This window comes from Tauraco erythrolophus, chromosome 7 (genome assembly GCF_009769465.1).
Source record: "Tauraco erythrolophus isolate bTauEry1 chromosome 7, bTauEry1.pri, whole genome shotgun sequence".
Classification (NCBI taxonomy): domain Eukaryota; kingdom Metazoa; phylum Chordata; class Aves; order Musophagiformes; family Musophagidae; genus Tauraco; species Tauraco erythrolophus.
The window spans coordinates 40240966-40264319 of NC_141471.1; the positions used below are offsets into that span (position 1 = coordinate 40240966).

A 23354-nucleotide genomic window follows, 5' to 3' on the forward strand; every position below is an offset into this window, starting at 1 on the left:
TATGCACCAACAAAGTAAAAAAAAAAAAAAATTACATTATTTGATTTGGAGGACTTTGATTGAAAACAAGTATCAAAAACAAGAAAGCAATTTTATAATACAGATAAAAATGTTCAGCTAGGATGAAACCAAGATAAATTTGCCAATAAATTAAAATACTAGGAGGCATTCACCTGCAAAGGCACATATTTTTGGGCATTAGTACAATTCTGACTTCCTCTGTGTGCTTTCAGTAACAACATAGAAAGGGATGGCACTACACAATGCTTTCCCAAGCTATGCACATGTAAACAGAACCAACAGATTATTGATAAAAGATTAAATGAATAAATAAAAATTTAAGCCTTTCCATACTTAAATCCCTCCCCACATAAAACAGTGACCAAAACTCAGCAAAACTGAAAGGGTTATAACTCTGATTCAGAACAGCAAACAACCCAGGAATTCTCTCTTCCAACATTCAAATTTCTAACACTCTAGAGTTAGAACTGTTAAAGGAGACCCACACTTTTAAATTGCAAGAAAAATTATGTTTTTCTTACTCTTTTTAAATTTGAAGATGTGTGAAACACATATACATGCATATTTTAAGGCATTATGTATCTGTAGCTTTTCTGAAATAAAAGAAATAAGAATTTGTGGTCAGCTATTTCTCCTTTTCTTCCAAACTAGAGTAACTCTGATCCTCTTCCTTGCCCTCTAGGTTTTATGAGGACAGAAAGGTAAAAAAAAATTATTTATAATTAATATTTATTTATTATCCCTACTAAAAAGATTAGTGACTTTGAGGCAAAATATCTGTTTTATTGTGTTGATGTATAATTATCTATTTATTTGATTTAGTGTCTCTTAAAACAGCTAAAAATATTTACATATAGTGACATTTAGAAGAAAGTGAAAGATGGAGCCTCAGAGGATCTCTCGAGCCCCCTGACAGATCCATTTCATTTCAATTAAAATCCTGAAAATAGCTGAAACTCTGGCTCACAGTTTCTAAACACCAGTTCCTGCTGTTGAATTTCCATCTTAAGCAGTTCAAAGTCAATTTGCCAGTGTTGCACTGTTGGAGTCGGCTTAGTTTGCCACGTCCCACCTTGCCGGGAGACATTAGTGGCAAAGGACCGCAGGCTTGGACATCCTCCAAAGCAGCCCCACTGTCGAACCTGTTAGTGGAACAGCTTCCAGGTGCATCAGCCTCCCTGTCACAGAGCTAGAAACCAACAACTCTGCTACTGGAGCAAGAGCAGGACTTGTTTTCATCTAACCTGGGTGTGTTTTCCTCTTAAAAATAACCCGCTCCTATGCTCAGATAATCTCTCCTTAGCAGGAAGATGGAGAAGCATAAACATAAATAATGGAGAAAGCTCTTGCCTAGAGACAAAGAAAGTAGAGATGGAAAGAAACCTCTTTTTCAAGTAGACACAAGACAAGTGGGAATTACCTACCTGATGCCCGCACAAGTCCACCTGCTGGCACTGCCCTATGGCACTGCCCTATGGGACAGTTTAAAAACCAAAAACCACGAAAAGCTGAAAGATCTATGAAATGCAAAACATTTTGCGTAACTGATTGTGGATGAGTAGGTACTGAACAACTGAGAAAATCAGTAGTATTTCACTTGGTAAGGGAATAGATAAGAACAGAAAGAGCTGTAGGGTAATAGAAATTATCCCTCTGAACAGAAATGCTGATAAAAGGTTTCTCTTGATGCTGCTCGTGACATTGTTGACTTAATCATATCGGAATATTTCTTCATAAATAATAAAACAGAGATATTAATTTTGATGGTATGACTGTAAGTATTTTGGAAATAGCTATAAAAAAACACATAGGCGAATGAGAAACCCATTTCCTCCATTATGTTTCAGTATCACATCTGATGGGCTTTCTACCTATCTGGTACACATATTGCTGGTCTTTTAAGATTGCATGAGTCCACTGTGGCAAATGTAGGAGAAACGTGAGCAGGGGAAAAACTCCCACCATTTTATGATTTTTCGAGCTCTCTGAAACAATGCGGTAAGTATTCTTGAATGCATATGGGTATGGATACAGAATGATTAATATATGGATATTCTGCAATGACTAAAGTTCATGCTCCGTGATCCAATATTATATTACTAAAGTATAGGGTTGAATGTTATTGAAATCGTTGATCAAGTGTCATGTACTTACAAAATTATGCTTCTTAATTTTGCTGCCTGAATAAGCATTTTAATATAAGCTCAGTTTAATATATACACAGTCTTTTAGGAAGGACTCTCAAAGTATATCCTTTGTTAAACTCATACTCAGATTTACTTTAAGCATCAGTTGCGAAAAAGCTTCCCTGACCTTTCTCTGTTCAGGCTGGATGTATTTGACTTTTGATATGATTCCTAAGATGACTGAGGAAGCAAACCAGAGCAGGATCTTATTATTTAGGGTTTTTAGAATCTCTGATTACATTGTTCAAAGTTTAAGGAGGGTAAAACTTAAGTATAGTGATTATGAAGGGACTGTAAAGAGACACCATTTATACTACACTGTTAAAAGAACAGAAGTACAAGTTTTGTTGTTTTTATAGGGAATGATTTGATTTAACCAAACGCAGACTAAAATAAGAATCAAGCTATTAAACACATACCTACAATTTATTTCAGTGGGAAAAAAATCTCTCAAACACAGAAACTCTTTCAGTCTCAAAAAAACCTCAGCTAAAACAATAGCCTGATTTAGAGAGATGTTTCTCGTCCACGTCCGTGATGTTATTGCTGAGAGTTCGGTACAGGTCTCTCAGCTCTTCGCAGAAATGGGCAGTAATTTCATGGTGTTATCTTAAAAGAGCAGGATGAAGGGATGAGATTTTCACCGAAAAGGAAAAAAAGGCAGCTCAAACCACCAACATAGATCGTCAGATGCATTTTCCTTTGCCACTGGGATGCTGAAACATTAACTTCATGATTAATGTGTGGAAAGAGGATGCACAGAGCAAGTTTCTGTACCTTCTGCTGGTGACATGATTGCTGTGGAGTGAACGATCGCGCTTCTTGGCTCCTGAGTCACTTTGATCCTTTTGTAAACACTGCAGATAGTCTCATTCATTCATGATTTCGCCGTTTCTTGAATTCTCCCTGACAGTTTTAAAGGGCTGCTCAATAATTTTAAAAGTTCTCGCTGCCTTCTTTCAAATGATATCGTTCTAATTCGCTTCTGTGCAGAAGTTACTGGCAAGTGTAATTCAGCTGCACGTATCCGAATCTCTTGCACCAGAGAAAGACAAGAGTTTATGCTGACATTTTTAAAATCTTCCAAATGGCCCCAGAGATCTGTTCTGTATACATGTTTATTGCTCATGACAGAAAAAGCACTGCAGAGCCACTTGGGTTTTATTCATCTTTTTTTCTAAGCAAGTAACTTTCTGTTTTTATCACAGTACAGTTTCTTTTCCCTGAAATGAATCACTCTAAACAAGATAAGGAGCATTAGGATTCAAAGCTGCCACTCATGCATACAGCTGTCGCTTTACTAAATTATATGAAACTTGCAAGTATTTCTAATAAAAAAACTTTAAAAGGCAGCTTATTTTTCCCCTTGTACTGTTTTCAGCTCTTTCATTTGTGTCTCAGCATGTTGTGGGAGCCTGAGGAAGGCAACGCAGAAAAGAATCACACTTCCAAAATATCTCGGAGGTTTTTCTAAAAGAACTCTGTTCACATGACCTGGCAGCATCTCAGATTTAATATTCTTTTCATCTGTCTCTAAAATTTGACAAGCACTGAAGTACTAAATCAACTGCATTTTTCAGGTATCTGAAGTGGCCTATCACATCAGAATAAGGAAGACAAACGTCCTCCAGTATTAACTGCAGTTAAATGTAAAGGCACTGAAGTTCACTAAACTTAATGGCACTGAGAACAATCATCATGTCTTTAACTTTAGACCTAACAAATCCAACATACTGATCAAGGAATTGGCTGTTGTACAGACGCTAACTTATGCTGGGCACATTTTACGATGCTTAACTAAAAAGGGACATTTCATCATAGCATTTTTATTTCCAAATAAATGTTTGGCATCATTAAGTATGGACTGACAAGTATTTTGCTTGAAACTTTTAAAAGAGATTTTAAAAATAGTAGTCAGGGAAAAGATATATGGGAATAAAAAAAGTACCCAACATGGGTACCATGCCCAAAAGGCATGCTCTTCTTCAAAGGAATTTACATAGGCATGATTTTTTTTGTGTGGTTGTCTAATATTTATTTTATTATCTCTTTGATTTTTGTATACCACCTCCGCTTGAGCAAAATTGTCAAGTTTGTACACTTAAAATCAGGTTCCTAAATCAGTAGAGCAGGTGCCTATTTAATTGAAAATAATGGTGTACATTAATTTTCTAACCTGTAGGGCTACTCATAACTAACTTCAAATCAGTCAGACTAGCTAGGTAAATCACAGACAGTAACAGTTGTTTCTACCTGCTCATGGGGACAATAGCATATGTTGCCAAATTTGATTTAATTAAAAAGTCTGCGCAATCAAAAGTCACATGATGCATGACACTTTTGTTCAGGGTTTTTCTTTGCTAAGAAATGATGATTCTGATTGACCATGTTTGTAAATTATTTTAGTAAAGAAAATAAACTCCTTCAGATTTTCCTCAGAAATGTTACCTTCTAGGGAATATTTTAACTAACAAATTTTCCAAATGGATACTTTGATTTTTCTTAACTTGAAACCTTTTATGTAAAAATTTACTTATTAAAATATACAGATTCTCCAAATAAAAACTTTTTTTCAGTCAAAATCATCTTCCTCCTGCATTTTCTTTTTTTTTATGAAAGTTTTTAAAACATTTATATTGTTTGACTCGAAGTTCCCTCTCTGGCACATCTCTACAGCTGAAAGCAATTCACAGAATATTCTGCCAGAGACTGAGACCAGTCTACCATATTTGCCAGAATCGAGGTCTAAGCAGCTTTGCTATTTGGCAAAAAGAGGGGTACTGTCCTTAACAGTTGCTGGAGATGTAAAGGAAACATAATGAGAAATAAATGGACCACCAATGCAACCAGTTTCCCAACTCTGCTGTAAAGGAGAGGGCAGCAGGCAGGCTATGAGAGGAAATTTTCTAGGACTTTATTCCAGCAAGACTGACTCAGCCAGTAGATAATAGGCACTGGAGTGCATTATGTATTAAAAATGTTCCTGCTCTTGTTTATGGGAAGACAGCTCCAGAAACTGCAACCAAAGTTATTCTTGTCAGAAAGCCGCAAACTTTATAAAGAGGCAGGGAACCATCTCACTGCTGAGTACAAAACAGACTCAAACACATATGGTGGGCCTCATGTTAACATACAGCTGAGCGCCACTCAATAGGAACGTGAAAAGCATCAGGCTGCCATCGGTTGCCAAAACATGATCTGATATTGTGCATTCAGCCCTGAGGCTGTAAATTCACTTCCTTAACTAAATAAAACAGGAGACATCTGTTTCTGACAACAGCAGGAAAAAAGTCATTCCATTGATCACTGCATTTGAGAGGAAAAAAGAGATCTAGAAGACTAAATATAACACTAATGTTACTACCTTACCAAGTCCTTAATATGAGAAATGGACACCTCCTGTTCCTGGAGGCAATGAATCAAGTATCAGTTTTGATTACAACTCTCCCAGAGAAAGTCCAGATTGTTATACAGGCTTTAAGAAAGAAAGAATTTAGACATTAAATTGATAGACATTTAGACATTAAATGGATAAACATTCCAGTTTATCCTGCCACAGAATCACCAAATGATTGAGATTGGAAAGGGACCTCTGGGGGTCATCTTGTCCAACCTCCTGCTCAAGCAGGGTCACCTACAACCAGTTTCTCAGGATGGTATCCAGGCATCTTTTGAATATCTGCAAGGACGGAGACTTCACAATCACTCTCGGGGCAACCTGTGCCCATGCTCAGTCACCCTCACAGTGAAAAAGCGCTTCCTGATTTTCAGACGGATCCTCCTGTGTTTCAGTTTGTGCCCACTGCCTCTGGTCCTGTCACTGGGTGCTGCTGAGAAGAGCCTGGCTCCATTCTCTTTGCACCCTCCCTTCAGGTATTTATATACATTGATAAGATCCCCCTGAGCCTTCTCTTCTCCAAGCTGAACAGTTCCACCTCTCTCAGCCTTTCCACACAGGAAAGATGCTCCAGTCCCTTCACCATCTTAGTGGTCTTTCCTTGGACTCTCTCCAGTATGACCATGTCTCTCTTGTACTGGGGAGCCCAGAACTGGACATAGTACTCCAGGTGTGATCTGTGATGATGACATTCCTGTTCACCCCATGATGATGTTACAGTAATGTCATCTGGTCTCTAAAAATCACTTTTTTTTAAACTCCATGTTCAAAGATGTATTTTTATGTATGTATTCCATTCGCCTGGGAAGGGCACTAATTAGAAGCACAAAGATGAACGAGAAATGGATTCTCTTTCATCCGTTACACCCAGAATGATTTTAAGAGCGTCTAAAGTGATTGATGCATGGCCATGTTCCAACAAACTTAATTTCCCCAATACTTAACAACATAATCTGTATAATTATTAGAGACAGATGTAAAAACATAAACCAGTTCAGTTTTATAAATAAAACAAAGATGTGAACCCAGTATGTTTTCCAGTCATCTTTTGCCTCCAGAAAACTGCTGTAAATGAAGCAACTATAAGACTGAAGTAATCTGAAGTAACTATTTTGGAACCTCAGGATGAACTCTTTGGGGTAACCAGGAAAACCAGGTATCATGAAATTTACAGGAAAACAAAACCCAAACATTGTTTTGAGCAAGAGAACAGATTTAAACAAATCTTTTCCTCTTGGAGCTGCTACAAATTCCTTTTCCCTATATTAAAGTCAAAAACTGAACATAAGGAAATGGATTTTGCTAGCCCAAAACCTTTTCTACAATATAAATGCTACAACATAAAGTATATATCACAGTTCAAAGAATTCTTCTGAAAATTTATGCTTTACTTAGTTTATCATGATTGCCAATCTACTGAAAATTATCTTAAGGACTACAAATATGTTTCAAAGAATACTTCTTTGTCCAAAGTTCTTGAAAAAAAAAATTAATAAAGTATCACAAATTTGGGAAATTATTTACCTGAAAAACATTTTAATTGTTAACGGATTCTGAGTATGAATATTATAATAGAAAATTCTTCTATGTCTTCTATTAGAGAAATAAGAAGGAACTCTACTAGTGCAAACAAATTTCTGGCCTGAACGATAGTTGCAAACAAATGCTGGATTTAGATCTTGTTAAACTACATAAAAAGAAAAATTCAATACTGCTATATTTATTTTTCTTCAACTGATGAGGACAAGCAGAGAGATATTAAGTTGTTTTAGCTTTAAATTCAATTCATTATGTTTTAAATGGACACAAACCAAAATTATAGCTTCTTGTTGACTAACCACAAAAGACAGCTTTTCTTTAGGCAACATTAAAGCATGTGGAACAAGAATTAAACCCTCTCTTTCAGTGAACAAAAACTGAACAAAGTTGTGCAAAGCTGTGCATTTCATGAGAACATTTTAAATACTGAATTTAAAATATGATGTGACTAGTAGAGATTCTGGTGCTTAAAGACAAAAATTTGAGGTGTTCAGATTAAGCTTTTGCACACTATTTACCTCTTGAACACCTGAAGAATATTGTAATACAGAAATACTGCTACAACAATTCCTATTTATTGAAATCAATAGGAAGTTATATGAGCATACATTTGTGAAAATGGAATGGAGAAAATCACTATGCCTTCACCTTAGAAAAAATACAACTTATTCTATCTACTACGTAGCTTGTAGCTGGTTACTACTCAGCAGAAAGACAAAGGGAAACGTGTACATAAAATAAAGAAGCATCCTCCTGCTCCATGGCATATGAGGTTTACCAACGTAGTGCTCCTAAAATATCTTTGATGGGATGAGAATTTCTTTGGAACACACCCATGATAAGATCCGATTTTCTTGGATAAAAACAATTTGTTTAAATAATAGTATCTTATGGCCAAATGGAACGTCAGGGCTGTGCAAGAAATAGAACTGTGACTGCAGACTACAGATGCTACAGACACTGGGAAACCTCTGATGTATTAAAGAATTTCAGGGACAACAGATGGACATGTTTGGATCTGCTGAGCATTTGTGCTCCCCACTGAACTGTTTATTAACTTCAGGACTAGACCAAAAGTCTAACAAAGCAAATAAAACTTACAGGAGTTCTATCCTCTTTCTCAGGGGCAAGGGGCGCTTTCATAGTTTCATTTCAGGCAGGATTATGGGATGGAAGCCATAATGGAGATGTTACTCAACAGAAACAGTTGAAATAGCTTATTTCCGCTTTTGCTGTTAATGTGTGCTTAGGGAAACATTTTCAAGTGCAAATGCTTAATGAATGAGAGAAATGATCGGCTCTAACAACTAATGCAGTGTGACATTAAAATAGCTTCAAAAGTTGAAGAACTCACCGATTCTTTTCTGCTCATAGTTTTGCTTTGGGAACGGGAGCGGGAGATCGTACTGAAAAAGGAATCCTTTTTTGATGCAGACAAAGGTGGAGATCCTGTAAATTCACGTCCTCCAGGCAAGCTTTCTATGCTTGGGGATGAGCTGATGTTTTTTGAACTTTGGCCTGTAAAGCAAGTATAAAGTAACAAAAGAATTAATCGATGGGCAGCTTCTTTTTCCTGTAAGTATTTCCTTGTCTTAATCGACATTCACCGAGGTTCACAGATAGCTCAACACAGAATGAAATGTTGTAGTGTGTCAGCATGCATTGTGGGATTGAAGGGCTATTCTGACATACATGGAACTTAATTTTTGTATGAGAGAAAAATACGAAATCTTAGTGTATATATAGATATATATATACACAAACATGCGATATATAGTGTATATATACATGCTAAATGATACATATCTCTCTACATAAATACTATCTCAATATATACACTCTATTATGTCCATAGACTGAGGATCTTCTCTTCTCTGCGTGGCATAATGAGCAAAAGTTCCATCTCATAACAAAAAAAAAATAATCTGATGTCATCAACACTGCAAAGGAAATCCTTTTTCTCCCAACAAATAAACTATAAAACCTGGCCAAGAAAGCTAAGAACAAGAGTGTCAGATTCCAAGAATGAGTCGGACACTGAACATCTAGATAACAATATCTAGACTTGTAACAGGGAAAAGTAAGTTAAGTTTGGGAAAGAATGTAGGTTCTCATGCTTCAAATTTCAAGGCCATCTCCACCTAACAAACATTTTGATGAAGTCTGCTCACTATTTGCTTATTGTCATTTCATGTTGCCTTTCAAAAGAATCTAGTGCTGTCCGCTGTCATAAAAAAGACGTCTGGAGAGATGCCTGGGCTGTTTCAGCATGACACTGTACACAGTCAGGTGGTCTTTAATAAGGACCATTTCTCCCAGTTCAGGCCCACAAAGTGTTCTGAAATATTTAACTTCAAATATTATTTTGATTAGCTCCAGAAGAAAAAAACAATTAATATGTCAGTTTACATTAACTGTCATTAAGAAAATGTTGCATTGCGACAAATGTTAGTTTTAAAAAACCTTGCAGTTAGGTTTATGAGGAAGTCAACCCAGCATGACACAATGCACTTCTAGAATTTTCCTTTCTGAAAAAAAGTAAAATAGCACATAAAACTATAGCTGTAGAATTCTTCCCTTTTCTTGTTTTCTCAGCTATTCTGCTGAGTTTGTTTATGTTCTCCCTTTTTCCCTTTCCCTTTTTGTGTGTGTTTTTCATGCTACCTTCTATAGCATCAAGAATGATGCATCCATCATTCAGATGTCATGGCTGCAACTTCATCTCCTTTGCAATGTTGTGTTGCTCTGGGTTGCTACAACTCTCTACACCAGTTTTACTCTCAGATATGTCCCATATTATTGCACAGAACTTGCAAAGTATTTAGTGTTTTGTCATTGTGGATGCACTACCAATTCTGAAAATACAAAATTAACTCCTTTTCTGGAATGGGTTAGTCCCTCTTTCATCATGCACTGTGGTCTTCCCCCACGACACAGCTTTCTAAAGAAATAAATTAAAAGACAAATAAAAGAAAGAAAACAGACAGAAAAGCCTGCAGAAAACAGAAAGAAATTCAGATTTAGATACAACAGTAGACTAGCTCTGTTGAGATCAAACATTTTAAACAAAAGGAAACAACTAGCAAAACCTACTCACACAAGAACAATAACTGTCCTTAAAGTGGTGTGGAAGTCAGCAGTGCCACGCTGGGCCACCTGCTAGGGGAAGACAGAGCCCAAGCCAATTTCTCCATGGTATTTGACCTACACAGTTTATATTCCACAATTACAGCCACATGAAACCAGCAATCCACATTTTCTTATGGGAATAAATATAGACCTATTTAAAATATCCTCTTAGCAAGAAGACTGTTAAATGCAAAGAGACTGAACTAGCAAAGAATAAAACATCATATGTGACAAATCAGACTCAAAAGACAAACACCCAAAAAGGCTGTGAGTTTAATATTCTCAACGTTTTCTGGAAGAAAGCTGGCATATAAACTGCTTCCCACCTTCTCCTTCATTCTCTGCTGCTTTAATTTTGCTCGTCTCTCCCATGACTCTCCTACAATTTATGTCCTGCTTCTCATACTCCTGTGGACCTTCCTCTGTCTTTCTCCTCCTCTTCTTCAGACCCCTCCACATTGCCTCTTCTGCTTCTGCAACTTCTTTATTCTTTCCTTCCCACCAACTTCATTCAGCTAAATTTTTCTATTTCTTCCCAGCCCTCCTCTAGTCATTTACCACCTACCACTTAGACTAAACAGCTTCCTTAAAGTGCAGGAGATGGAGACTGTAGATCTCATTTAACTTTCGCCTTCGCATTATTTATAGAGAAATGGGATATGCATTAATCAGGTGAACATGAATCTCCAATTCTGTAAATAATTCTAGAGGTGGAAAAGGAGAAAAAACTGCACAGCGAACAGCAGAAATAATTCAGTCACAAGGAAGTTTTTAGAAGATTTCTAATTTTAGGATAAAATCATGTCACTTGGCAACTCCATTATCCTTGCAGTTGCCTTTATGTAAGAAGGAGACTTTTCATGCATTTCATAGTGGCAATTTACAATGGAAGTGTGGTTTTACACTTAACACTTAAAAATAGTTTGGAACAGGTGGAATTACGTATTTTAGCAAATAAAGCATTTATAAAAGAAATTCACACAGCTAAGCTGGGGCAGCCAATATAAATGTTAAACGTAAAATCTACTTGGTGGACAGAGTAAAGTACAAAGAAAAAATATTTTATTATGTATAAATCAGACTAAATGGGCTCTCTCATCTTACTAATACAAAATTATCTTCCACATAGAATCAAGATCAAAAAAATAACAACAAAAAAGTTAACCAATGAGCAAAGCATGTTTTTCATATACTCCTCCAGCGCATGGCCTATGCTTAACCACTTCACCTGCAAATAAGCAGATTACATGGTAGAATTTCATAGATAACATTGAGAGAGGGATACTTTAAATATATTTGAGGAACACGTGAACACATGAAATCATACGGCTTGGTAAAATGATGAAAAAATGATTTGCTAGGATTATTTTTTTCTATATTCTGTCTTCCATCTCCAAGGCAAAAAACTTCAAAATATAATAGGAAATTGAAAACACAGAGAACTATCCTTTTGGCCACTGCTTTGCTTACTACACAGCTACACTTCAAAGATGGATCACAGTTTAGAGGAATGGAATACACATCTACTTGCATAAACAAACAAGAGAAGAAATATACATAGCTGGGATTTTGTGGACAGAAGAATACAACTGTCCTAAAAGGGAATTTGCTCAAATAACACCAAGAGCTTTGACTAATGTGGTTCTTACGGACTATAAAATATAATGAAGATGAAAAATAAAAGCAATACAAGATGTAATGAAACTAAGACAGAGATGCAGTAAAACAGAAGTGACAAACCCACTATTTTTCTATGTTTTATACCCAGGTAAGAAGAAAGCCTAGGATGCACCAGATCCTTCTGCATGAACAAACAAATCTGAGAAAGAATAGCACTTATGAATAATTACAGTGTGTTGCAGGTGATAAAGCGGAGTTCTTGGACTGTAATACGCTTTTCCAATTTCCAGAGGAGTCATCATTTTTACGACTGTAAATAAGAATGCTGAAAGACAAGTCACACCAATCATACATGTTTTCCCTAATGTAACAAAAAAGCCACCTATCATTTTCCCAACACAGAAGTTTAGTGGAGCTGCTGCAAGAACAGTTACCTGAAGTCACCATGATGCTTTTTCCAGTCTTTCAGATGTATTATGTGTGCACCAATTTCTGAGGCATTAACAACCCTCATTTAACTTTGGAAATGATACTGTAGCACCAATGCAGAAACTTCAGGATCTTGGGAGTATTACACAAAATGCCGTTCGTCTCTTCTTTGTTGTGTGTCTTACTGACTCTGTATCTTTCTTAATAAGCAGTGTGGTATGTTCTCCTCACTCAATATCTTAATAAGAAGGTCATTTGAGAGAGTTTCTAGTTTTGGATTACTCCTCAGAAAAAAAAAAAAAAAAAGAAAAAAAAAAGGAACAGAACTCTTACCCTGCATGTGGAATCAAAATGTATAACGTGATGCAATAAACTACAGTTAATAACTAACCAAACTCATCTCCTTCTTTAGCAGCTTATTCAGCAACCTGAGAACATCACTGAACCAAAACTCTCATTCTCCTCTGCTCATTCTGTCAAGCTCAGATAAACACATTATGCCTACTCCAAAGAAGATTAGAAAAATCTAATCTCTGACCATCTAAACGTACACCAGAAGGTCCTAAAGCCTATATGAAACCAGCTGAAGAAACCCCAAGCATGGAAATCAAATGCTTATGAGGCACACAGAACAAATAGCTAAGGATCCCTGACGTAAGCAGTAGTCAGAACAAATTTCTGTGTAGGATCTCTCAAAAATGTGCACACTAAAATGCATAAATAGTTTGCAGTAATGATGCATAGGATTTCATGCACTAAAAGTACATCAGCTTCTGGGGCAAAAAGGAACAGCATTACCTCCATGTGCTGGCCACTAACTGGCTCACTATTTGCCTGTGGCTAAAGATACTGGGGCTGACCCCAAGGTTACCAATGTACTGTTGTCTCAAAACGATTTGGAAAACACACGGATGTGGTAGTGAGAAAAGGGACTGAAGTGTTGGTATTGGCAGGGCAGAGAGTGGAGACATGCAATGTCTTGAAAAGAAGGAAATTTTAAATATAATGTGATTGAGAATAAGGACTTAATGTAAAAGATGATGGTGTGAGAAGTGGAGACTTACAATGAAAGAAAAGCAAGCTGCAGGTCTTACTAAGTTTGAGTGAAGTTACAGGAGAGATAGTCATGAGCTTTGGAGGTATCAACTAATACACAGAAGTCAGAGAAAGATGCACAAAAGGCACACAAAACTGTTCTCTGGCTCCTACAGAGGAAAAAAAAAAGCTTTCATAGTTATAAGGAGAGCAAGGACAAGGATACCAAGGAGAAGAGAAGTGCGGCACGATCTATAATTCAAAACTGTTCAGATCATCTCATCTATTACTCCGTATTTGCCACAGTCAGGATGTAGAGCATTAAAATTTGTAATGAGAACGATGGGAGTTTTATAAAGCTTTTCAGCTTCTGATGAATTAGTTTCCCTTTTTCTCCTACACCGCAGTTGGAACACAGGCTTCCAGCACTTTTAAGACTTATTTGAGCCACCTCATCACACAAATCCGTATCCTTATTATTTCAGGCCAGGGCAGGTAAGCTCCTCTTAAGCCAAGGGCGTTAAAGCAGACCTTCAGCTCAAAACCACCTGCCTCGAACGTAACGAGAGGGATGTAACACAACTCGAAGACACACTGATGGTGGGATGGTCCCGCGTGACGAACTGCGCAATGGACTACACAGGACAGGGCAAGCAGGCGTGTTCGCGGCGGGCGGATGGCGGCGGGCAGCGAGCGGGAGGGCGGGAAGCGCCGCACACGGCGCAGGCAGCGAGCGACGAGCCGGCGGCGCCCGTTTTCTCCCTGCGCAACAGCGCCGCTCGCTGCACGGACAGCGGCGGCGCACGGGGCCGGCGGGCGCGGCGGGGCGGGCGGCAGGCGGGGAAGGGGCCGCGCTGCCCCGCGGGCCGTACCTGGGAGGGCCGGCGGGGGCTGCGCGGGGCCCGGCAGCCCGGGCTCGCTGCCGGCGGCTGCCTCGCCTGGGGAGCAAAGGAGAGCGTTAGGTGGTTTTCCCAACCGACGCGGTTCGCTGGAAGAAGGCAAAAGAGCTGCGACTTTGGGGTGTTTGGCTGGGAGGACCCTGCTTCGAACCGAGGCGGCGTGGCTGGAGAACGGTAGACGAGCAGGCAGAGGGGGGAAAGTTTTAATAATCAGTGCGTCGTATGGAAAAAAAAAAAAGCAGTGGTTTTAAACCCGATTATAGCAAAATCTGAACTAAAATAAACAAACCCATTTTGTTTCTGGTACTTCACATAGGGTCATTCTGCTAGTCTGGGAGCATCACGTTCTTACTGTCAATACAATTCTGTAATTAATTAAGAATATGTATGTATTTTGCTTAAAAAGGAAAAAAGCATTTGTTAATCAGTATTTTATTTCTTTCATTTTTATTCAGCTCTGCTATCACTAAGGACAACTTCTTTTTCCTCCTGAAAAAGTGTACTCATTTTCTAGACATAGTTCATAAATAATTCTAAATATGGAGATCATTTCTTTAGGGCATATTCGGTGACTGGAAATTCTGTTCGTGTTACAACAAATACTGCAGAAGTATCAACTCATAAAAACAAACAGTAGTCTGGAAACTCTTTAAATAGCTGATCACAGTTTTGGCAGAACTTCATCTTCAAACTGGTCCTCTAATGTGTCCTTGTGATAAAGTGGCATTCAAATAAAAAGCCTTTCGGGTTTCAGCATGAAAGGACCTAGAAGGAAAACTGTATCTGACACTATCAGGGAAAAAGTGAAAGAGAAATGCTTCTTTTTTTTCTGGCAACACACTGTCATTTGGTAATCAGAGTATGCAGTTTCTGAATGCTCAAGAATCCAGTACAACGCAAAGGATAACAATTCTGCTTTTTTTTTCCAGACTTTTCAGTATCAATATTTTTATCTTTCAAGACAACAAACTCAGCTGACAATCCAATGAACTCAAGATTTGAATTTAAATTTTGCCAATTAATTTCTTCATTGTGTAGGATCAAGAGACTATTTTAATCCCTTTTCTATTAGCAGCCTACCTTGCATAAGTAATCAGTAACGATACCCAATCTTCTGTGCTGAGGACAGGCTGAATAGGATTAATATATTATTAGGAGGAACTGAATTTCCAATTAGGTGCCTGGATACTTTGTTCAACTGTGATTTGTGATGTCGAAGACTCATCTGGAATTACAGGCTTGCAATTACGCTTTTTTAAAATATTAGTCGGCTGTTTTCCCGTTTACGTTATCTAAATTATGTGACTTTTTTCTTAAAGAAATTCAGCAAGTACCAAAATTTGAAAGAATTACTATGGATTATGTAAACCAACCATCTCTCATCTAAAGCCCAGCACAAGCTACCCCTGGAGGTGGAAGCATGAATGACACCTGTCACTGCTGCTGCTCTGTGAGCGCTAACTGCCGAAACCGAGCTGCTAAAGCTCGCATAGGATAATTTTGCTAGTCCTGCAAGATATTTTGTTGTCAAGGACTTCTTCACACTTAATAAAAACGTAGATCAGGCATTTGATTTAATCTCTTTGAACGTATAACTTTCTACATATTAATTTAAATTATCAGCATTACTTGAGCATTCAAAACCTGAAAGGAATAATACAATATAAGAAAAATGGGTAACTTCCTTTACTGATTTGATGCTTGTCAGATTTACAGCTCTTGGGTCTGTTATATCGTCCAACTGAGCATTTCTGAGTGTTAGATTAACTGGAAGTGCAGATGTCTGTCAAGTGAAATCCTAAATCCATGCCTCTGCCTATCTCAGCTAATAACCAAGCTCCAGAAGGTTCCAGGGAGCTGAAAACACAGTGAAGAACAGGAACATAAGACATTTAGTGACAGCCAGTCAGTAACTTGGGAGCCTTATAGTTACAGACCATGCAAAGTAGATTTTAGATACCCAAAAGCTAGAGCAGAATCCAGAGCTTGAAAAAAGACAGTGCAGAAGGTAAAAAGGCACGTAAAAAGTTTGGCACAAACAGAAGGAGTGGAACGACAGCTTTTCAGGGTATGGTTATATCCTAAATCCTAAATCTTAATGCCTGGGACAAAAACACCTGCAACTTCTCAGAGCTGTGGGGAGTGCCCTCATTCACTGAGATGCTGTACAGCACTTTCTTGAGGTGGTGATACTTTCCTGCTGCACAGAAGTTGAAAAGTTGTTCTCGGTTTCAATGTATGGTGGAGGTGGTGCTGCGTTGTTTACAAAGGTACCTGCATCATGCTTCAAAAGAGTCTTTTTAACCTCTCTGTCACAGTGTCATTGCAAATTTTTTTTTTTTTTTTGCTAAGCTATTCCTACATACAAACTTAATTCAGGGAGAATTCACTGGGCAGCCTCTAAGAGACTTTGTATTTCGACTGCCATTTGGGCTTCTCTTTAAAAATACTAATTACAGCACTTGCAAATGTAGTTAGATGTTGTCATTCACAATTTCTATCCAACTACAGGCAGTATACCAAGAACTGTACAGGTCTGGAACAACAAGCATGGCACTAATATGTAAAACAAAACTGTGTCACCTCAGCCAATTAAAAAAAAAAAATTACATTTTTCTGCCTTTAAATTATTTCTGCAAGTGTTGTCCCAAGTATGGATAGGCAGAATAGGGTGAGAGGACACTGCAGGTACCAGAGTGTTGCAGTAAGTTTTATGTCCTCTTACTATAAAAATTCTTTGTGCCCTACAACATAAATTTGCGTAATTTCTTGATAACTTTACTAAATCTCCATATTCCTGTTAACCGAGAAATATGTGCACAGCTTATACATGACAAAGCCCAAACATAAGTACAATTTTTAATTCTGATTCTTGTATGGAAAGTATCAAGTGCATTTCTGGATGATGCAACATGTTAGTCGTCCCATACGAGTGTAAACAGGGTTGTCCTTGACCAGCTAGACCATGATAAAGCTACAAGCGAATCCACTTACAGAAGTTGCTTCAAATTTTACAATTTTTTCATATCAAGCAGGGAAAAGAAAATAACCACCTGAGGACCACTTTTCAACTGAAAGTTAAAAAAAAATAAATCATGTGATAGATAAGGGAACTACAGAAAACTTCTTTAAAAAAGCAAACAAAAGAGCCTCTCCAAAATTGTGGAAATAATTTCGTTTCATGCCTAATTTTATTCCTATTGTCATGAACAGGATTTGCACCAAGGATTCACTGCGTTTCAGTTTCACGTCTGCACTGTAAAACCCTTGCTGGAGCAACTTCTAAGGTTATTCTAGGACTCTGAGAGAAGCTGCGAATCTGGATTTTGCCAAGCAGCGGCCCTTACAGAAGTGCCTGTATCTCTCTGCTTCAAGAGAACAGTTGTACCTTTCAATTCTCCTCCCTCAGTGTCTGCTGGGGATGTGATGCCTCGTGAAAGGACTAACTTTGGGCCATATGGGTGCCACAGGAAAGACAAAGAACACAAACTTCAGCTACAAAGTGCTACTTCCATTTTCTTATACATTCAAATCTGGTGAAAAATACGACGTAATCCTATGTAATGGTTCAGAGCAACCAGCAACCAGCCCTCTAATTTATAACCATTATTTAGGATGAGTTGCTAGAAGCAGCAGGTTCTACATACTCCTTGCAAACAACATACTGCCATAGGCTGTTTGAAGATGAAAAGCAGTAACGCACCTGGAGCCTGGCAGAGTATAGGAAGCAACTACCAAAGCTGAGCTTGAGACTTTTGTTGTTTGAATAAACTGTCCTCGAGAAATATAAAAGAAAGAATACTACTTCTTCAAGAAAAAGAAGCGGTAAAAAAGAAGTGGTAAAGTGCAGAGGGCCATCAGAAATTGTGGAAAGGCAAATACGTGTTATGTTCAAATAACTTCTAAATAAGCTCCATACATTCTAAAGGGAATAAGATTTCATTTATTAAGAATTACTCTGTGTAATTGATCTAACTTCCTTCAGTTGTATTTAGCCAATATTGTTATACATGGGATTTGTGCCGATACCCTGAGAAAACTATATGAAATTAGTCTTACAGTTAAAAATGTGTTGCATTTAAAAGACTGAAAAATTAATTGGCTAATGTTTATGGTAACGATGTAGTTTGTTGGTATGTCTGATGTAATTTTTGGTTAATATTTTTTTAAAGGTTCAAAACTTCCTATAGTATTTGTACATTCTTGAGATAACATGTAATTCTTCATTACCTTGCAAATATTCTGTTGTACTTAGCATAGACCTCCTGCTTAACAAAATTCTGTTTTTTCTATTTCCTCTAACTATGTACCCAACATTATAAAATCAATAATAGGACTTTGTTCAGTCCTTAAGGTGTACAACAAAGCTTCCTTCTGTCGTAGCGTTTCCATACGTTTTACCTTTGCCCAGCTGAACTGGCATGCTTTCGGACTTCATCATCCTCTGCTGCTGTGCCTGCTGGTGGTGGTGGTGGTGGTGGTGGTGGTGGTGGTGCTGGGGGGGTTCCACTGCGGTTCTGATGGGCATTGCAGGGGGAGGAAAGCTGCTCCCGCCAGCAGGAGCACCCCCAGCCCCACCTGAAGCCATAGCTGGGGCGATGAGCTTTCGGCCAAAATTCAGTAAGCTGTTGGAGACTTTGTTAATGTTCAGTGGGGCAGCCTTAGCACTGGCGCTGAAAAAAGGAGAGGAGAAGTCATCACATCCTTGCCAACCATTCAGATAGCGATTCAGATAGCGATGCATGCATTGTTCTCCAAAACTGGGGGAAAAAGTTCCAAGATCTGAGCATTACAAAGAGGTGGTTTTACCACAGTCGCACTGGAATGTACAGAGGAACAACAGGGACTGCGTGTGGTGCAAGTTTTTCCCAGTCAGTCATGGACAAATTTTTTTGACCTTTTGTTCCTGAAAAATGCAGACTAACCCCAAAGCAAGTTTCTACCAATTTTCTTAATTTGCCTTTTTAAGCGAAAAAAGTGAAAGTGACAAAAAGCAATCCAGGCTCTACAGCATTGATAACTTGATAAAACTGACTTTTTGCATTTCTTATTCAAAGACTGTTTTAATATTTACTTCTGCTAGATTACATTTTCCTAAATGTTCAAAATAACTCAAATCTAAACATTTATTTCAATAAGCAAAATTAACACTAGATTGTATTTTTAGGTTGGCAGAGCTGGATGTCTCTTGCTTTTACTTCACCTTCTGCCAGTCCAGCCATTTCAAGCCAAGTGCTTTTTAATGGGAATCCTGATTTCGAAAGTGATTTAGCTGAAGAATTGCTCCTGAACATAGCACATATACTGGATCATGATCTGTATCGTTACTTTTTATTTTTAACTACAGTGGCTATTTAATTCAATTCAGTTATATGCAACATTAAGACTGAGGAAATTGTTGAACCATTTAATCTGTCTAAAATATAGAGGCAAAGAAGATTCTAATTCCCAGTAGAAGTGTTCACATAACCCAGGGATCAGCAAAGTCATTCCTATTTGTTCATGCAATATTTTCCTGTTTTATATAATTAATGCTCGAAATACCCTTCACAGGAATATATCACAATCACAGAGACCTTTTGTCCTGGTTTTAGCTGGGACAGTGTTAGCTCTTCTTTTTAGCAGCTAGAAGAGCTCCGTGTCTTGGTTTTACTCAGAGGCTTGCTCTGAGAAGAATGCTGATAGCAAGTTGATGTTTGTGGTTGGACGTGAGACACCAAGGACTTTTCAGTGTGTCGGAGTGCAGAAGCACGGCGGGATAAGGGGGGAGCATAGTTGGGACAAGGGGGACACGATTCCCCTTGTGATTTATGGTGGAACTTAAGATTGAGGGCCAAACTGACCAATTAGTATTCCATATCATGCAGCGTCATGCCCAGTATAAAAGTGAGGGTCAGCCGGACAGAAGGGCTTTTTGTGCTTTCGCTCTTTCGCCGCTTTTGCTCTTTTGTGCTTGCTGCGCTTTTGCTCTGTTGCCTTTTTTTTTCTCTCTCTCCCAGTACTCCCACTCTCGGAGTACTATCTCTCTCTCTCTCTGCCCCTCTCTATTTCGGGGCCTCGCGTTCGTCCGGGATTGCAGCTTCGGGACGAGACGGGCTGCGGATAAGAGGGGGTGGTGAGCATCTACACTGTGTATTAAATCATCTGTATTAAATTGTTCTTATCTCAACCCACGGGCTTCCCGTTTCTCCTTTAATTCTCTCCCTCATTCCTGGGGGTGGGGGAGGGTGAGTGACCGGCTGTGTGGGTTCAGTTGCTGGAGCGGCCTAACCCATGACACCTTTCCACTCCTGAGGTTTTATTTTACTGATCAGTACTTTAGTGATATAAATAGCTGTCTTTAAAAAATTTGAAGAAATACATGTAATTCAAACCAATACAATTGTTGTACTGGGGAAAAAATAGTTTTGCAATGTTTTGGGGAAGTTGGACTAAAAATAAGTTACAAATGAATTAATATGGGTGACTTGTTACTTGTGCAGGCACCTGGAAAAGTAATTTTGATTTTGCTTTTCATATCATTTCCCTATTTGTCTCTAGATATGTGCTTTTTTTTAGAATACACAATATAAATGCGAGTACACATATAGAACATATCCAGAAAATAACAACAGCTGAGTTGTTTAGACTCAGAATAGATACAGTTAAAATGAGAGAAATCAGAAGATGCACACTTAGGAGATACAGCCCCAAGCTGTATGGGGCCCTTCTGCCATATACTGGTGATGAAGAAAGGCAGCACGTATCATTTTTTAGGAGGAACAGCAGCGCAGAGAGTGGGACAAAGTGCTGCTTCCCAGTTTCTGGAAGCTGGAAAGGAATGATGGCTGAATAATGATTATAGGGTGTTTCTCTGTCTCTCTGTTTTACTGATTGCTGCCGACATTACAAAAGTCTTCCCATAGTGACCTGAATGGCGGACAAAGTCACTGCAAAGACAACAGCTTCAGAACTATAAAATACTTCTGCAGGACTCTCAAATCATTTCAAAAGCACATTGAATAGGTCCTAATGATTTTAAAGAAGAGGACACGGTTTATTACTATTAAATTTTACTCTGCTACTACCAAGGAGATTCAGTTATTAATCAGTTCCCCAAGGTATTGCAGAGACACTTCAGGGAAAAAAGGGATTTTTTTTCTATTCCATCACATATATGTGTCATCAGAAGAGTCAGCATAAAGCCTTTTGCTCAATGTCATCTCCATTCCAGAAAGAAAACAAAGACTGTAGCTTTGAAGGTGAAAGAAGAAAAGTCAAATGCTGGCTTGGCAGGTATCAATCAATTCTCAACAGTTTGCAATGAATCAAATTACAGCACTGATTTCAGGGGTCACACTAATAATAACTTGGTTGAGTTTCAAAACCCAAACTTTAGTATATTTGACATATTTTTTCCCCTCAGTCTACTGAAACTAATCACCAGGATTGAGGTGGCATATATCACTCACTCACCTGAAGCATCACCTTAAAAAGAAAATCATGGCTTGCACATTGAGTCCTAGGTTTGTGTTGTCTATAGGTCTAGATTCTTGACAAGCAGTAAAAAAACTGTGGACTTTGCTCAAAACATGAGACTTACTGGAAGTAAATCTTTTTCTCTGACAGGCTACCCAAGCAACAAAGCCACTGGATGCTTTGCCCTGACTGCATCATTGGAATGATGATGGTCAACAGATGCATGAGACAAAGCTTATAATGATCAGCTCAGAACACATACACATATGTGAAAAATAAATAATTATATTATCTAAATTTCTTGTGAAGAGCTGATCTTAATAAAAGTATTCTTAAGTAACATTTATTCTGCACTTTCTCTGAGTTGCAGCTTCAGAAGATAAACAATAGCAAGGTGCTAGATCTCTGGAGGAGGGACGTTAAAACTGAGCTGAAGTTCAGGAAAATAAGAACAATGAATCTATTTCTTACCATTTAAATGTCTGATATATTAATGGAAAGGATGATTACAGCTATTAAACATGGATCAATGTCTATATTTTAGCCATCTAAACGTACCAGACATGCACAACAATTACAAGAAAAATGCTGATTGATTATGTTGTAGTTATCAGCAGATGCATTTAAAAGTAAGGCATGTTTAAAAATATGAGTATCAAGGAGATGTGAATTCCATCTATGAAGCAAACAATTTTGTTTGATCACAATAAGCATCATTGACCTTGACTGTGAATGGTATATTTTTAAACCAGCAGTAGGAAGATGATTCAATCTCTGCAGTTTTCTGCTAAGATGAAAATGCTTTGTTTTAAGCAAGCCTTATTCAAAGGCATTTCTCTCTTCAGTAAGTAGCCATTGTGAGAGATGAGAGACAAATACACGAATATGATGGATTAAAAAGTTTTATATGTGATAAAATAACCAATATATATTAGAGATTTGCCGAGATATTTTAAATATATCATTAAGCCTGTGGAATTAAAGATGAAAAAGACCTGGTAGCCGATCTAATCCATCTCTGCTCACTGCAGAGGCATTTCCTAATGTTATGTCTTCCAGTTTTCTCTTTAGTGCAATCTTAAACAGATTTACCACATTTGATGTACTCTAAATTTTCTTGTGTTGATACAAATTTATCCCAATTATTCCTCTATCTGAGCTATTCTAGACAATTTCTCCTCTCCTTTGGTGTGTATCCTGTATCGACGTGTGCAATGAACTTATATTCCTACATAGGTTTAATGAACATTTGTTTCCTTAGAATTTAGATTCCCAACAGGTGTGATTCTTGTTTGAGTTTTATGTTTTATTTATTTTTTTGAAAATCCTTGAAATGTTTCTTAGGGAATTTTCAAATAATTTGTTTTCCAAGTTTAGGCAACTCTTCAGACCATTTTTTAAAAGAATAAATAAGCAAAAATATTAGGAAAATGCAATAGAATGCAGTACTATTTGACCCTCTTACCCAACTTTGAAGTCTTGTTTAAAACAAACAAATAAAAAGATGCTTTACAGTCACTCTACTCAGCTTTAATTTCTGCTCCTTTCTCCTTTTTTAAGAGCTTTTTAATCCACTCCATTTTAATTTTAGCTAACCATTAATGTAAAGGATTTAAACACAGTTTGACAGAGGTGCAAAGG

General features: G+C 37.8%; 1 protein-coding gene across 2 annotated transcripts in view; it reads right to left on the minus strand.

Annotated features, from left to right (window-relative positions):
* Positions 1-23354, minus strand: part of TBC1D5 (TBC1 domain family member 5) — a 322093-nt gene that overhangs the window by 34053 nt on the left and 264686 nt on the right. The window contains exons 17-19 of one of the 2 annotated variants that reach the window (XM_086614565.1): positions 18657-18928; positions 14229-14294; positions 8498-8661 (exon numbers count right to left, since the gene is read on the minus strand). In XM_086614565.1, the coding sequence (XP_086470691.1) occupies positions 8498-8661; positions 14229-14294; positions 18657-18928 (502 nt within the window). The remainder of the gene's footprint in view (positions 1-8497; positions 8662-14228; positions 14295-18656; positions 18929-23354) is intronic. The other variant, XM_086614564.1, reaches the window with a different exon arrangement.